This window comes from Ylistrum balloti, unplaced genomic scaffold (genome assembly GCF_031769215.1).
Source record: "Ylistrum balloti isolate Yb309-2 unplaced genomic scaffold, AGI_CSIRO_Ybal_v1 Utg370298, whole genome shotgun sequence".
NCBI lineage: Eukaryota > Metazoa > Mollusca > Bivalvia > Pectinida > Pectinidae > Ylistrum > Ylistrum balloti.
Window position 1 is genome coordinate 1,009,509 of NW_026782224.1, and position 18,952 is coordinate 1,028,460.

The 18,952-nt window shown below is 37.3% G+C and overlaps 1 protein-coding gene across 1 annotated transcript in view; it reads left to right on the top strand.

The window, feature by feature from the left end:
• LOC132553119 (gamma-aminobutyric acid receptor subunit beta-like) overlaps positions 1 to 18,952 on the top strand; it is an 88,623-nt gene that overhangs the window by 5,219 nt on the left and 64,452 nt on the right. The window contains exon 2 of the mRNA XM_060217331.1: positions 2,572 to 2,663. Coding sequence (XP_060073314.1) covers positions 2,572 to 2,663 — 92 coding nt within the window. The remainder of the gene's footprint in view (positions 1 to 2,571; positions 2,664 to 18,952) is intronic.

Genomic DNA, 18,952 nt, shown 5'->3' on the forward strand with positions numbered 1-18,952 from the left:
CCAACATTACTAGACTTTATATGTCTGATATGTAGCAAACGTTTTTTGGCCTTTTATTGATGTTTATCCCTGAACAATCTTATTTCACTATTAAGTAGCTTTCCATTGAATTTCAATCTAATAATTTTCCATCTTTTTTTCCGATCATAAGTATATGTATATAATGAAAAATTTTATTATGCAATATGAAGCTCATTAAATGGACCACATTTTACGAACAATAACCTGATATTTTGTCATGATTCGCGTTTTTCCTATGATTCGAATAATAATGTATATTTTGAATAATTTTACTTCTGTGTAATGTCGTTAGAGATATTTCACACTCACAAAATATCTTACTTCTCTTTAAACAAAGCCACGTCCGGTGATTACAAATGCAAATATGTAAGGTGTGTGAACCATTTAGAAGTAGATTCTTTTATTTAAGTGAGTTCCATTAATTAAGGCAAATGAGCTGTCATCACGCATGCTTTTATCTGAGTGAGTTACATGAATTGAGGCAAATGAGCTGTCATCACGCATGCTTTTATCTGAGTGAGTTACATGAATTGAGGCAAATGAGCTGTCATCACGCATGCTTTTATCTGAGTGAGTTACATGAATTGAGGCAAATGAGCTGTCATCACACATGCTTTTATCTGAGTGAGTTACATGAATTGAGGCAAATGAGCTGTCATCACGCATGCTTTTATCTGAGTGAGTTACATGAAAATACATGAATTGAGGCAAATGAGCTGTCATCACACATGCTTTTATCTGAGTGAGTTACATTAATTGAGGCAAATGAGCTGTCATCACACATGCTTTTATCTGAGTGAGTTACATGAAAATACATGAATTGAGGCAAATGAGCTGTCATCACGCATGCTTTTATCTGAGTGAGTTACATGAATTGAGGCAAATGAGCTGTCATCACACATGCTTTTATCTGAGTGAGTTACATGAATTGAGGCAAATGAGCTGTCATCACGCATGCTTTTATCTGAGTGAAATACATGAATTGAGGCAAATGAGCTGTCATCACGTATGCTTTTATCTGAGTGAGTTACATGAATTGAGGCAAATGAGCTGTCATCACACATGCTTTTATCTGAGTGAGTTACATTAATTGAGGCAAATGAGCTGTCATCACACATGCTTTTATCTGAGTGAGTTACATGAAAATACATGAATTGAGGTAAAATGAGCTGTCATCACACATGCTTTTATCTGAGTGAGTTACATTAATTGAGGCAAATGAGCTGTCATCACACATGCTTTTATCTGAGTGAGTTACATTAATTGAGGCAAATGAGCTGTCATCACACATGCTTTTATCTGAGTGAGTTACATGAAAATACATGAATTGAGGCAAATGAGCTGTCATCACACATGCTTTTATCTGAGTGAGTTACATTAATTGAGGCAAATGAGCTGTCATCACGCATGCTTTTATCTGAGTTACATGAATTGAGGCAAATGAGCTGTCATCACACATGCTTTTATCTGAGTGAGTTACATGAATTGAGGCAAATGAGCTGTCATCACACATGCTTTTATCTGAGTGAGTTACATGAAAATACATGAATTGAGGCAACTGAGCTGTCATCACACATGCTTTTATCTGAGTGAGTTACATGAATTGAGGCAAATGAGCTGTCATCACACATGCTTTTATCTGAGTGAGTTACATGAATTGAGGCAAATGAGGGATCATCACACATCCTTTTTCTTAAGTGAGTTACACCGATTCAGGCTGTGTCAAAAGACCTATCTTTGTAACATGCCTAACTGTATTCTTTCTAGGATAAAGTCATCCATGAACACGATTTATATAATGAATTTCCAATAAAACAAAACTAACAATTTTAGGTCCCACCTTACAACTGACGTCAACTGACGGACAAACTCGTATCACTGGGGTTTTAAAGATGCAGGTTGATGTAACTTTATGGGAAGTTTAATGGTTGCCATAGTTACCTAATTAAGAAAACATAAAAAAAACACCAACATGGTAAAATATTTTATTTCTTTGTGTGAATGAAGCTGGACATGCTTCATTCGAGATTGTGACTTTGCTTACTTAAATGGACCAATATTTACATGTTTGGTGTCCTCGATGAAACAGAAGACGCTTACTCTTCCGGATCTCATGTTCTTATTCTCCTCATACGTTTTTCAGGAAACTCCGTGTAAATCTTTCTTTTGTCCATATTGTGCCCTGGGTCTATGGAATTTGAGTTTGGTTTATGATTATGCTGACATAATGATATTTTCTTGATGTTTTTACACCCGTTTCCTAAATACAAACCGGTTTCGAGTATCCTCAGTGAACAATATTGATAAGCGATGTATAAGATGGCACATATACAGGGAATGATATACTTAATTATATACGTCGCATTCTTCTGATATACTTGATAACAACAAAAATAAAATGATAACCTTTGTTGTTATCAAGTACACTGGAATCAGTTGCAATACCACTTTACAACAGGAAATGTGTTGTGTTATGAAGTCATTATACTACTTTCAGGGCGTCTGATACTGTCCCTCTGTCTAACACATCGGCTATTATACTACTTTCAGGGCGTCTGATACTGTCCCTCTGTCTAACACATCGGCTACAATAGAAGACATGCTGGAAGGTTATGACATCAGACTTCGTCCAAACTTTGGAGGTAAGCATTTAACAAGTCATCTTTGTATTTTTCTAACAGACTCGGTTATCTTCATATTTCACAGACAAAATATTCCATGATAAATATACCAGATATTATGTAGGAAAGTCAGTGACTACAAAGGTCAGACTGACCACGAATGTCAGCGACCACGTGGGTTGTTTGAAATTCTTCATTTGATAGTGGCATGATTGAAGTTCTTCTAAAATAATCAGACATATGACAATTAGGAAGATGATTTAATCATGGAGCCAATGTATCTTCCCATTAAGCATTCGATATTTCTTCAGATTACTGCTGTGATGTAGTTTTAGTCATTGTTTTGCTGTGTTCAACCTTGATTATGTATTAAAAGGTGTTATTCATCTTAGGTTTATGTTCGAGCATTTATCAACAATGTAACACTTCAGATATGTGTTTCGTAACAAGGTTACAGATGATAAAGGACGTTCTCTACTCCTATAAATGATATTATAAACTCGGTTTATACAGCAAAAAATCATTTACACTGGAGAAGGCTTGCTGCACAATAATTTTGATCGTTGTTGTTGTTACAGTAAAACTCATAACCCATAAACAATAATACATCAGTTATCTTGTTACGTATGTGTCATTACGATTGTGTGTGCATGCAATCTTGTCGTTCATAAACAGATTGGTAGCTGTCGTTTAACACAGATCTCAAGGTCGTTTTCCCAGTAATACGTTCAGACACGCACACTAGCTCAAGAATCACTAATGATACAGATCAAACCAGAATGTCATTAGTTAAGACCTGTTTTAAACACAATCAAGGTTGTGATTGCACTATCAAGAAAATACATTTATATGCAGTAGAATGCACTCGTTTTAACTTCACATGACCCCTTTCTCTGTCACCGGGGAACACAGGACCTTGGCCTGCATGTAAATAGGGTTCATTAGTTTTGGATCGCTTGAATCCGAATGGCAACAGCAAACAAGCTAAAGACGCCCAGCATCATATCACGTAAAGAAAATAGATTTCTCAATGAGATCCCTCTGACGATCATTAAACATATTCCGTTTGTCACTTTGCGACATCTTGCACGAAAATCGTTTTATTGAGACCAGACCATTGGAATTCGTAACAACTGCGACATGTAAATACCAAAGGTTGGAGATGCAGGGATGTTGTTATCCAGAAATGGAAAGTTCACAATAGGAAAATTGGAATCATTGCAGCTTGGCGGAAAGTGGTCAATGCTGGTTTCGTTGATCGTTGATTCGAGATAATGGGTTGATGTAGAAATCATCTGTGGTCTTGTTGATTTCCAATTCTGGTAGGTATACACGATGGACATTGTCAATATTTTTTTAAACAAGTCGTCAACAATATATCTGAAAGCGAAGGCCTTCTTTTGGTTTGTGTAACCTGTTTTAAAAACCCGGTTATATTTAGTCACACATGAAAACAAAATCAAGTCAACCAGAAGAGAGTTAGTTCCTATATGTAGCCCAATAACCAGGTGGAAGATCTTACCACAAAACTTCCTGTGAAGTTTTTAGCAATTATGTGTAAGTTCGGATCTTTATCATTAATAGGACGTTGAAATAATTGTAATACTAAATAATGATTATGAAAATATCTTCCTCGGGAATATTGTATCACGTACATGTGGGATTACCTTTGTTAACAAGCAGTCCTGCATGCAGTTCATGTTTATGATAATCGCTTGCTTGATCTGCAAGCATCATGGTACATCTGTCATGTAAATCTTCAAGTGTTGATTTCACATTGGACTCATTGACCTGTGTTTTGTTTTCAATTTGGATTCCAAGCTGCTAATTCTTTTAAGAATGATAAACTGAATACATTTAACCCACTCTGAAAGTGAATCGAAAGCAACATGCTTAACCCACTGGCATAGTTTTCAACGGACTCCATTAATGTTGAAATTCATATTCCCATGAATGAATGGGAATTAATCTCTCGTGGTTTAACATTTTGTATAATGTATAAAACGCAAGTTACTTTGTGTCTAGTTATCAGTAGTGATGGAACAAGAACAAGCTGACGGAGGGGTACCTGTAGTTTGTAGATCTCTACAATAACATACCTGAGTACCTGAATGGTGAATTTTGTGTTATTTCTATACAATGTTCAGATGTAATGAAACGAGGGTTTTTGCAGTATATTTTTAATTATCACTGTAACACGTAACACGGGACGGCTCTCTCTCTCTCTCTCTCTCTCTCTCTCTCTCTCTCTCTCTCTCTCTCTCTCTCTCTCTCTCTCTCTCTCTCTCTCTCTCTCTCTCTCTCTCTCTCTCTCTCTCTCTCTCTCTCTCTCTGTTTGTGTGTGTGTAACTATATATCTATCTGTGTGTGTGTGTCTCTCTCTCTATCTATCTATCTGTCTGTCTGTCTGTCTGTCTGTCTGTCTGTCTGTCTGTCTGTCTGTCTGTCTGTCTGTCTGTCTGTCTGTCTGTCTGTCTGTCTGTCTGTCTGTCTGTCTGTCTGTCTGTCTGTCTGTCTGTCTGTCTGTCTGTCTGTCTGTCTGTCTGTCTGTCTGTCTGTCTGTCTGTCTGTCTGTCTAATCTGGTGTGTGTGGTGGTGTACGTGTGGTGGTGTGTAGTATTTATGTGTGTGGTGGTGTGTATGTGTATGTGTGTTGGTATGTATGTGTATGTGTGGTGGGGTGTAGGTGTGTGTGATGGTGTGTATGTGTTTATGTGTGTGGTGGTGTGTATGTGTGTGTATGGTGGTGTGCATGTGTATGTGTGGTGGTGTGTATGTGTATGTGTGGTGGTGTGTATGTGTATGTGTGTGGTGTGTACGTGTGTGTGTGGTGGTGTGTATGTGTATGTGTGGTTGTGTGTATGTGTATGAGTGGCGATGTTTATGTGTATTTGTGTGGTGTGTATGTGTGTGTATGTGTGTGTGGTGGTGGTATGTGTACGTATGTGTGTGTGGTGGTGTGTATGTGTGGTGGTGCGTTTGTATGTGTATGTGTGGTGGTGTGTATGTGTGGTGGTGGTGTATGTGTGTGTAAAAGTCGTGTGCGGAGGAACAATCAATCTAAAACCTCATTTACACGATGGTCATAAAAATATCGACTATTCTTCCTCTTTAAAGCTAGCTTTTCCCACTTAAAGCCACACAAATATCGAATAATATATAAAGTATTTACTGTTGGGACTACATGGATTCATCACCATCTGGTATGATGTCAAAATGTAAGGGGCGGCTGGCGTCGCTTTTCTACGAAATCTCGTACCTATCCTGTAGTATTTGCCATTCTGTTGGGTGTCAGTCTAAAACTGGTTATCGATAAGTGAAAGACGGTGTATTTCACTCTCTGATCAGGTTTTAGTTCTAATCTGTCTATATCTCTAACGGGATGAACGCTGGAAGAGTTTTTTTATGTAGGAAAAAAATCCAACGTTGTTACAAAAAGAACTATTCACATTGTAAAGGGAAAATGATATTTTGTATTTTAAGAATTCTTACCGATCGACAATACAGAGAAAAATCATAATGATAAAAGAGATATCATATATTTATATTTACCAAACGTTACCATATATATTACAAACGATCATTAACAAACAGAACGCTGACGGGCTGTTAGTGTGTTCTTTCATTCCTGATGTCGGCATCAACTGACCTAGAATGATAATTCGATTTTCCTCAAATATCTATGACAATCTTATTGCCGAAACTCGACTACAGTTTTTTTTTTTTTTTTTATCTTTTCAGTCGTGTGTTAAACTGTGATACGTAAGGGATACAGAGTGTATTGACGTAACGTCTGATAATAAGTAATTGTATTACGTAAGTTTCTCTTCGCCTCTAAATGTAGAAGACTCCAGGAATATCCATCTAAATAACACATCCTAAAGTCAACCCATTAAATATACCATCACCACGGTATCTGTGTTAGATACCAACACCACGGTATCTGTGTTAGAGACCATCGCCACGGTATCTGTGTTAGATATCGTCCTACCATCACCACGGTATCTGTGTTAGATGCCATCACCACGGTATCTGTGTTAGATACCAACACCACGGTATCTGTGTTAGAGACCATCGCCACGGTATCTGTGTTAGATATCGTCCTACCATCACCACGGTATCTGTGTTAGATACCAACACCACGGTATCTGTGTTAGATACCATCACCACGGTATTTGTGTTAGATATCGTCCTACCATTACCACGGTATCTGTGTTAGATACCAACACCACGGTATCTGTGTTAGATACCATCGCCACGGTATCTGTGTTAGATACCATCACCACGGTATTTGTGTTAGATATCGTCCTACCATCACCACGGTATCTGTGTTAGATACCAACACCACGGTATCTGTGTTAGAGACCATCACCACGGTATCTGTGTTAGATACCATCGCCACGGTATCTGTTTTAGATACCATCACCACGGTATTTGTGTTAGATATCGTCCTACCATTACCACGGTATCTGTGTTAGATACCATCACCACGGTATCTGTGTTGGATACCATCACCACGGTATCTGTGTTAGATACCATCACCACGGTATCTGTGTTAGATACCATCACCACGGTATCTGTGTTATATACCGTCCTACCATCACCCCGGTATCTGTGTTAGATACCATCACCACGGTATCTGTGTTAGATACCATCACCACGGTATCTGTGTTAGATACCATCACCACGGTATCTGTGTTAGATACCATCACTACGGTATCTGTGTTAGATATCGTCCTACCATTACCACGGTATCTGTGTTAGAGACCATCACCACGGTATCTGTGTTAGATACCATCACTACGGTATCTGTGTTAGATACCAACACCACGGTATCTGTGTTAGATACCGTTCTACCATCACCACGGTATCTGTGTTGGATACCATCACCACGGTATCTGTGTTAGATACCATCACCACGGTATCTGTGTTAGATACCATCACCACGGTATCTGTGTTAGATACCGTCCTACCATCACCACGGTATCTGTGTTAGATACCATCACCACGGTATCTGTGTTAGATACCATCACCACGGTATCTGTGTTAGATACCATCACCCCGGTATCTGTGTTAGATAACGTCCTACCATCACCACGGTATCTTTGTTAGATACAATCACCACGGTATCTGTGTTAGATACCATCACCCCGGTATCTGTGTTAGATAACGTCCTACCATCACCACGGTATCTTTGTTAGATACAATCACCACGGTATCTTTGTTAAATAACGTCCGACATTTACCCTTTTTGTCTTTGAGGGATAACAATCTCTTTCACCGGCATCAATTTCAAAATGACGCCATTTGATCACGACTTTGACTGTTTTAGACAATTCCCTGCATTGGCGCATCACCAATGTGAGAGAGCGATTCACAAGGTAACATGCGTCCTTCCATGTTTTATCATATTTACGTTTTTGTTTGTTTATTGCCCTGTTTTCAGAATTTTGTTGAATTGTTGACATTCAGTATTCCTTAATTGACAAATGAAATGAAGTAGTTATATGTTACTGATACCATCAACACAATCCTGACTGTACAAACGACTTTGATGCTTGTAACGTGAAATGTCTGCGGTCATTACCTTCATATTACGTCATACATTGTATTTAAATGTTTCAATTAATAAGAATTTTATTATCCAGTACCTTTCCATTACGCACAACTATATATATATCGCTGTTCTAACACCAGAAACGGAATTCAATTGCTGTCTGACTTCATGAGGGAACCATGAGCCCTACATTATCTGCACATCAATACCCCAGCGCGTGCCGGAGACAAATTGACCACCGACACAATGTAGTAGGTGTTACGGACTAAATATTAGTGGTCAAGACTGACCATCACTGTTTGTCTAAGTGGACCCGAGAAAACAATGATTACAAGTATACATGGCTGAGCTCGGATTGTGAGCAACACTTTGAGCATAGTTTTATAGAATCTGAGATATTTTTAAGAAGGCCTGGTTGTTCCAGAGCTACATGTCATCATTACGGGAATGAATACAACCGATAAAATCATTGGAAGTAATGTCCTTTGAAACTTGAATATCGATCATTGGCGAAATGATGATGGATGAAAACAAAAAATGTCATGACAACCTCCATCGACAACAACAATTGTCAAGTGTTATAGGAAGTATTACAACGGACTAGAATGCATCATTCTTCAAATTAAAAAAAACACACAAAGAAACATGGTCATTTTGCTGCTGTCTCACAATGTTGACTATTTCTCTCTATTTTCATCTTGTCGGTTGTTGTTGTTGTTTTAAGTCTGGGATCGTATTTTCATCTTGTCGGCTGTTGCTGTTTTAAGTCTGGGATCGTATTTTCATCTTGTCGGTTGTTGCTGTTTTAAGTCAAGGATCGTATTTTCGTCTTGTCGGTTGTTGTTGCTGTTCTAAGTCTAGGATCGTATTTTCATCTTGTCGGTTGTTGTTGCTGTTTTAAGTCTAGGATCGTATTTTCATCTTGTCGGTTGTTGTTGCTGTTTTAAGTCTGGGATCGTATTTTCATCTTGTCGGTTGTTGCTGTTTTAAGTCAAGGATCGTATTTTCGTCTTGTCGGTTGTTGTTGCTGTTTTAAGTCTAGGATCGTATTTTCATCTTGTCGGTTGTTGTTGCTGTTTTAAGTCTGGGATCGTATTTTCATCTTGTCGGTTGTTGTTGCTATTTTAAATCTAGGATCGTATTTTCATCTTGTCGGTTGTTGCTTTTTTAAGTCTACTTGGTTCTTGTTTACTTATTTTCTCGGACAGGATATTCACTTTGTCGGATACTATTTTGTTTTCACTGTCTGTTCTAGTTTTTTCTCCTTTCCTGTTCTTGTTGCTTTAATGACCAATCGGGTTTCATTTCTGTGTTTGTCAAGTTCTTGAATTTTGTTGTATGTTCTCAGAATTTTTTTTGTAAATTTAATTTACTTAGGTTGTTTTCGCGTCTCTTGTTTTTGTTGTGTTCGTGTCACCGCAGATTTGTTGCGTATATGTCTCTGCTTATTGTTTTCGTGTCTCCTCGGTTTTTTTCCTCCAAGGTTCTTTTTGTGTTATATCTTCTGCGCTATTTTTCTACACATCCGATTTTTTTTTTTTTTTTTTTTAGCCTTCTTGGTTCTCGTAATCATATCTTTTTATTGCCTTAGTGTCTTTCCGGTTTTTGTCCGTTTTCGTATCGCCTTCTCCTGTTTCCGTACATCCGCAAGTGTAGTTGTTTCCATGTAGCCTCGGATCTTGTTGCCATATCACTTCGGGTCTTGTTGTTGTCACAATGCCTGCTTATGTATTCATGTAATCTCGATCTTCTTGTCGTGTTACCTAGGCTTTTGTGCGTGAGTTTGTATTGCTCTCTGTTGTTTTCGTGATTCCGTAGTTCTGGTCGTTTACATGTCGTCTTGGATACTTTCCCGAAGGTTCTGTTTTCTTTTTGTGCCTTTTCCGCTCGCGTTGTCTTCTCGGTGCTTGTTTACTTGTAGATATCTGTAATTTTCATGAGACTTAAATTTCTTGTATATGTTTTATTTTTTATTTATTGTGTCTTCTCAGCTTCTGAAACACATCCTGAGTCTGACCAGGATGATATCTATCAGTCAACCCAGCAGAAACTCCTGGTACATCCTATGATTTTATGGTGATGATAACGTAGTTTATAGAGAAAACTGTACAATATATGATCTTTAATATATAATTTGATAACAAAGCTGACTTCGTAGGTCAATACGGCACTTACGCCAGAACACTTCTGCCAGCATGCGGAGTCAGCTTTCGTACAAATGTTCACACGAAATCGATGCTTCTCTGTGAAAACAAAAATCCATCATTAGATTGAGTACTCTCTCGGCTGCGGCTACTTGGTACAACGTCGAGGTAATAAAATATTTTCTCATAGTTTATTGAAGCTGATATGACAAATCCGCGTATCTATTGTAATTTAAACATTGTAGAATGTGACGAGTGTGTATCTGAATTTCCTCATCTGTGATTTCCTAGACAGATCACGTATATTGAACAATGTCAAGGCTGCGTGATGCAATACCAGACTATATAACCGTGTTAAACAAGAAACAAGAAGATACCAACATGTCAATACAGTCATACTCCAAACTCAAATTCAACAAAATTTGGACAAAGTTGAACAAACGAGATTTAACGAAGACTCTTGAAAAAAAAATCAAGTAGAATAACACCGGGTGTTCCAGAAGAGTAAGCGTCCTCTTCTTCATTGACGACATCCGCCATGTAAATCTTCATAAATCAGGAGCGAATAATATGATTAATGAATGCGAACTCGAAAACTAAAACAAAATCTTTCTATAATAACACAGCTATCTTCGTTATCTCATCGACCAGGCCTTAACCATAATGCCAGTTATCTCACCCTTGTCGTAACCATAGTATCAGTTATCATCTCACCCTTGTCTTAACATTAGTATCAGTTATCTCCCCCTGGTGTTAACCATAGTATCAGTTATCTCACCCTTGTCTTAACCATAGTGTCAGTTATCGCACCCTGATGTTAACCATAGTATCAGTTATCATCTCACCCTTGTCTTAACCATAGTATCAGTTATCATCTCACCCTTGTCTTAACCATAGTATCAGTTATCATCTCACCCTTGTCTTAACCATAGTATCAGTTATCATCTCACCCTTGTCTTAACATTAGTATCAGTTATCATCTCACCCTTGTCTTAACCATAGTATCAGTTATCATCTCACCCTTGTCTTAACATTAGTATCAGTTATCATCTCACCCTTGTCTTAACCATAGTATCAGTTATCATCTCACCCTTGTCTTACCCTAACCATAGTATCAGTTATCTCACCCTTGTCTTAACCATAGTATCATCTCACCCTTGTCTTACCCTAACCATAGTATCAGTTATCATCTCACCCTTGTCTTAACATTAGTATCGGTTATCATCTCACCCTTGTCTTAACCATAGTATCAGTTATATCATCCTTGTCTTAACCATAGTATCAGTTATATCATCCTTGTCTTAACCATAGTATCAGTTATCTCACCCTTGTCTTAACCATAGTATCAGTTATCTCCCCCTGGTGTTAACCATAGTATCAGTTATATCATCCTTGTCTTAACCATAGTATCAGTTATCTCCCCCTGGTGTTAACCATATTATCAGTTATATCATCCTTGTCTTAACCATAGTATCAGTTATCTCCCCCTGGTGTTAACTATAGTTTCAGTTATCTCACCCTTGTCTTAACCATAGTATCAGTTATCTCCCCCTGGTGTTAACCATATTATCAGTTATATCATCCTTGTCTTAACCATAGTATCAGTTATCTCACTCTTGTCTTAACCATAGTTTCAGTTATCTCACCCTTGTCTTAACCATAGTATCAGTTATCTCCCCCTGGTGTTAACCATAGTGTCAGTTATCTCACCCACATCATACTGTGGCCTTTGACGAGCCTGTCGGATTGGAATCTTTACGATACAGTGTTCCTCGTTTCGTTTTCCTAAAGATCGATTTAATATCAAGCTAGAAATTGTATTCCTCGTCATATTTGTTGTAAATGTTGCGCACATGACAAGTTAAATTTCTGTGTAGTGTACTTTTATTTTCCTGATGTTTTATACACAAACAGATAAATTGACTGGCCGTGCGTATTCTCAACCAAATCCTTGCTTATTGTCTACCATGCCCGCCCTCCCAACCCCGAGAACCAAATGTCTTCAAAGCAATGTCTGCCGAACGAGCTATCAGCATACCAATTTATCTCAACTGAATTCAACATTTGGAATTCCGTCCTTGTTTTCCTTTTCTTTATATGCCATATCAGGATTACTCCGCTGGTCAGAATGGTATCATCAATCCTTTAGGCTGAAAACAGAGCGGTTTCCGTCTCACAAACCAGCGATGGAAATTCCGATCAGAGGCAACTTCCACATTGTAGAAATGATGTTTTGGACCGACAACAGTTCAATCAAATTGATGAGAAATGTCAGAAGACAGGGATTCATGTCTTGGTATCATCGCTACCGGAGCCGGATTCAATGATCCAACCAATTGGTGCTTAACCCATATTGTTAGTCAGTATCGTTTTGCTATGTTGTAGATATTGGTGTCACCCATTGATCAACATTTATGTTCTATACGAGACAAATCTAGCAAATGAACAGAAAGAACAATTGTCTTTGAAAATACGATATCTGAACCATAACGTTCCCAGTTCAAAGAATATGGTTACTGTGAAAGAGGTGGGGATATATAGCAGTACGTGAACCTTTTTCTTCCTTCCGTTCACTCACCAGCCCCACCCCCTCCCTCCCTCCCTGAAGATGACAATTACTGTCCTTATTTATGTCTACGAGCTACGTAAAATGTAATGATATCGTCTATGTTTAGGACTGAGAGTGTTTAGAAAGCTTTGTGATAAACAACAATATATACGTTAATTAATGTATTACTTTGATTGACCCACCTTTATGATAAGAGAACTTTATTGAATATGGTAAAACACGATGAACCGAATTCCATTATGTAACCCGAGACACTTAGGTAAAACATTCAAATAAAACATGGGCATATCATTGATAGCTTCACATTTTACAACTCACATCTTGCATTAAAAATGTCTTGATTCCAGCTTAACACAGCTTAGCAGATAAAAAAAAAACATAAACTTCAAATTCATTGAAGTACTGGTTTTTCATATGACATGTACAACGATCACGTACAAAGTGTCTACACTGCCCTTCCAGCAAATGTTATAATAATAATTTATTTATTCAGGATAAAGATGTACGTATTTGTATACAAAACATATGAATATATGGCACATATAACATGTTATACATAATCATGAATAAGTTGTTTGCTACATCTTTAATGTATCAGCTAGTGATATTTGTAAATAAAGACAAAAGTACATATATCCTTGGATTTCCCAAAAAGCGTTGAAACATAAGCTTGTTTGGTATACTTTTAATATAATCTGGAAGAGGATTCCATTCTTTTGCGCCTGTAAAGTAGAATGTTGTAGATTCTTTACCTTGTACTGATGGGAGACTGAAATTATATGCCGAGGATCGAGTATTTTGTAGACATGGATTCTTGTTAAAGGAAATATACATTTAGTTTGGAGCCTTTTCATGGAAAGCATTAAACATATGATTCATTCTGATTTGACTAACCCTATAATTAATGTCTAACATGTTTGTACGCAAAAAAATCACTGCATCTTATACTGTGCCTATTTTGAACATTCAAAATAAATCTTATTACTTTGTTTTGAGCTACCTGTAATTTATATTTTAGTTTTTTTGACAAACCTTCATACCAACCATCATTGGCATAGTCGAAATGACAAAGAATCAATGCCGAGCAATTAAGATTATGTTGACATATTGTTTCAGAATATATTTTACTTTTTCTGCATCATAAGTTAAGAATGTTTTATATGTAGAAGAATGTGGCAGATCATGTTCTGAAGGCAGACATTAGTTAATACGCATTGAAACGACAAGTAAAGGGGTGAGGTTAGATACGCTTTCCTTGTGGAGTTGAAGTTGACCCATCTAAATAAATAACTTCCCTGATATCGCTGTTCAGTTTCAGTCAGAATTGATACATTCGTTACTTGCATTCTTTTGAAGGGGTAGACGTGTCACACGTGTGACATCATGCAAGGAACCTCGATTTTGCTAATCGCAGTCGTCGCCGTCTCTTGTGGCAATATAACCGTAATTCTCGCCCTGGTGAAATCTGCGTCTTTCCTTGGTCATAGAGCAATCGTGTATTTGTTCAAGGACTGTTTGTTATCTATAACGTGATTACTTTTGTCGTAGCGGGCAAGCGTTCAACAGCTTCATGACATTTTGAAATGCTAAACACGTCAGAGGGATACTTCACCCATCTGTCCAGGTGCTGTTGTTTGTGATCGTTTACTACACAAAGATTCTAGTAGAGTTGCAATGTTGTTCCATGTTCTGCCTGGTGTCTTCGAAAGAATCCTTAATTAATGGTCAGCTGTCATTTGAATGTTATGTAAGATTTGTCGCGGGGACGTATTTTCTGCTAAACTTTTTAATGTTTTCTACCTGGTTTTTCGAACGCTTGGCGCGAAGCCCAGTAACTGTTGTTCGTTTTTCAGCATTGACGACCGCCTTCTACTGTTACACAAATAAGATCAGTGATATTTGAAAGGAACCAATCATGCGTCTTTCCGGGATTTGCGTAGAGTTTATTTTTCAGTACATGTAACGTTGTGTGAAGGAGTGTTCTATCTCTATCTATAGAGGTGAAATCTAACAATAAACGAAATTTCGATAAAACTCCTGTGACGATAATTGTCAATATCTCGTTAATGCGATTAATTTACCAAAAAGTTTCAAAAATGCTAATTGGTGTGAGTAAAATTGCACAAAATTATTATCAACGTTAAATCGGGGCATCGTCAGACCTAACACAGCCTTTGGAAGGTTCATATAGCCAAACAACTTACCAGAAATATTATATCGTATAAGGGACAAGTTTGAAGTATAATGAAGCCTTTAATGACGATAAAATGGTGTGAACTTTAATGTTAATGTACAATATGTTTCTATCCAATATTCATTACTGGTATGGTTCTATATCATTTCCGGATTTTTCCTGATAAAGCAATACAGGTAGGTATAACTCATTTACAGCTAAATGAATTGTCGTCATCTGGTTTAGCATCTATATCAGTTCCATTTGTAGAATTAAGGAAATGTTGATATTAAATTGACTAAAGTGCCGAGGAACAACAACACAAAATACCAACATGTCAACATGACCATATTACAAACTCTCAATAAAACCAGGACAAATATGAACAAAACAAAGACTCCTGAAAAACGTGCGTAAACCTTGGTCAAGCCAAGTTAGCAATATCGAGTTCTTAATTAACAAGTATACAACAACATAACCAACAGACAATCTAACGAGTATCAAAAACGTCCAGACTCATATCGCACGAAAAAATAGCATATTTATCGATGAGATAACTATCTGCTAAACTGCCCCAAATTTTGATCGATCTGCATCTTTTGAAACCATGCGTTGCTAGTTTATCCGTCGGTCGACGATTTTTGCATGAAAATCGTGATAAGTGGAACATGCCGTGAATATCGAATCAATTGCGACATATATACACCATAGGTTGGGGATGTTAGTATGTTGCTATCTGAAAATGGAAATTTTACAATAGGGAAATTGAGTTGATCATGCTTATCAAACAGTTTGATGGGAAGTTGTCGATGTTGTAGGAACAAATAGAGATAAGCTACTGAAGAGTTTGATCCATAGTATTGTTCTCGTTAATTGTATAATTAATTATATTACACTTCACGGTGGTTCTGCCATACTGATTATTTTTAAACATAAACACATATCAACAAAAATCCTTTCACACTAATACAACCTTAAATGTCTAACATCCTAATAGGAACTAAGCGAAATCCAATACCTTTCTGAGAAACTCAATGTGGAATATTATTGTTAATGACTAAATATCACAAGAAATGTGCTCATGGTTATATCAGAATAATGCCTGGTCGCCACGCTAATTTATCATATCATGTACCTATTGTCCTGAACCCTTTTCAAGATTCATACAACACAAACAGGTACTTATACAATTGTGTCGCTCCCCCCAGTGTTCCAAGTGCAAGTATTTAGCAGCAAAAACATATAACGGGCTGTTTGGAAGGAATTGTAAACTAACCTGTTGCAGATTTTCTGTAAAAGACGTAGGTACAAAGCTAGGCTATACGTTTTATAATCGATTAAATACGAGTGTTGATTGATACGTTGGGTGCCTCATATTTAAGGGATTGACTTTTAGCAGACATATTGCATTATATTTTTCTTGACCATTCAGAGAGACCTAACTGCATTTGTAACGTCATCATCTGACCGAAAGAGAGTACCGGAAACGGCCTTTTTAAATTTTGGAAACAGATAAAAGTCTGGTGGAGCGAGATCAGACGAATAAGGCAGATTTTCCATCAATTCAAAGCCACAATCGTTAATGACAGCCATGGCAATGAGAGACTTGTGAACAGGGGCATTGTCCTCGTTAATTAATATATCGTTACTGAGTTTTCCGCGGCGCTTGAGTTTGATATTTTCTCTAAACAACATAAGAAGTGATGCATGATATGTGTCATTAGTTGTTTGGCCCTATTGCGAATAATCTACCATCAGAATACCATCCGTATCCCAGAATACCGAGGCCATAACCTTTCCAGTTGATGGTGTAGTTCTTAGCCTTCTTTGGCGGGGGAGAACCACGCTGTTTCCATTTTTAAACTGTTTTTTGGCTTCTTGGGTGAAATGATGGACCCACATTTGTATGCTTCTGATCAACTGACAGAAGTCTTGATACCATATGGACCGAGAGTCTTCTCATTGCAAGATCTTCCGTAAGAAGGGAGTGTACCCGTCCCTGTGAAATCTCATCTGTATTGGCTGCATATCTCTCTGTAACTCGTCTATCAGTCATAACGATATCACAGACTTTATTGACCAACTCTAGGGTTGCAATAATGACATGCCTTCCAGGACGAGCGTCATCCCCAAGGCTCGCTTTAATGCCACAACCCCCATTCCCTAGTGTTTCTACCATCTCAGTATGGATATTCTTAAGTACTATACCCTTCTTAGGCCAATATTGAATCACTGCTCTTTCTCTGATTTCGTCAGCCATCATCAATCAGTCCTCGTAGATCAATTCAATATTTGCATATCATGTAAATAAACAACGGATCTATTTTACTTCTTTAAAACCAAAAAGCAATTTCAAAGACCTCGATGTCAAATTTAGTCCTCCAATGAATCATACGTTGGGGGTAAGTACAACATTTACAAACTACCTACAGAGCCATCTTTTTATCAATTTTCATTATTGTAGCATTTCCGTACCCTAAACAACAGAACTTTCATCATGCATTTTCAAGGTTGCTTTCAGATTTTCTTGGTATAAGGTGAATTAAAAAAAAACAAACAAAAAAACCTATTGAAATACATGTATGTAAGTTAATGAACATTTTGGACAATTTGATGGTACTTTTCTTTATCATGAAAAACTATGCTCTGATTTTAAAATATTGAAGTTGACATCAATACAAATGTGATGACTATGTTTAATAAGTCAGGAGACACATACCCCAGAACATCTGGTGTTACGCATGTCCTTCATTATACGTAAATCTATTTATGTTAATGTTTATTGATTTTTCGCTATAATTATTGTTACATATTCGTTTCCTTACTCTCCTGTGCCTGTCTAACATTGACATCGGATTCCATCGATGTAAGACCTTTCTTCCCTTAATTTTTTTCCACTCAAGTGTTGCGAAAATTTTGAAATTGAATTACCATTTTCCAAAGAAATTTTGAAGTTTCGAGCTTTGTCTTGATCACGTGTAGAATCTTAATCTGAAGGAACGGCACAATGGTTTTAATCAATGATTTCATTTAACAAGAGTTTTTAGATAATCGATCCTTGTATCGTTGGGGAAATGACATGATTTCGTTTATATCACCCTTGTCAGACATATTCAAATCGTTCGAGTCAATGACGTGACACTATTTACAGCCTGTGGAATATTACCATAATTGTGTTACGTTGCCAAAACTGGTGATGTGACATTCTAACAGTACTGGGGGACGTTATAAGGCAGTTTTCTTAACTTATCGGACATGTTTGGCCGGTTTTACAAATACCTACTACAGGTTTGTTTACACATAATAACTTGACATTAGCGAATATGCTCCATACAGTAAATGCATCTGAAACTGTTTAATAAGATATGATTTGATAAAGTGCGTTTACTCGTTTACAAGGAAATATAGTACAGAAATATTGACATAACGCCTTACGTCATAAGAGGTATTTTAAATTGTGACGACGTTATTCTGTATGAGGGGATACAGAGTCTGGAAGCCATTGTTAGCTCGGTACATCTAACACCATACATGTCACTATACACCATTATCATCTCTTACACCACGGTTTATGTCTCACATAAAATCGGGGTTTAATCAAGACATAAACCAGACTGAAATAAGTTTTCTGTGACATTTGAAGAGGGCGACACGTCCGGGGAAGTAACTAAGGATTTCTGTACTGTACTTCACTAATGTCAACGGAAGAGATTCCCGAGGGGTTACATGGCGGTTCAATAAATACTAAAATGTTAGACAGTTAATGGAAAATGTTATCAAACTCTGTCACACAGCTCAAATTAATCATAAATAAGTAGATAGAATTCAGGAATACGTCTGTCTGGTTCGATTCATTATCATATGACA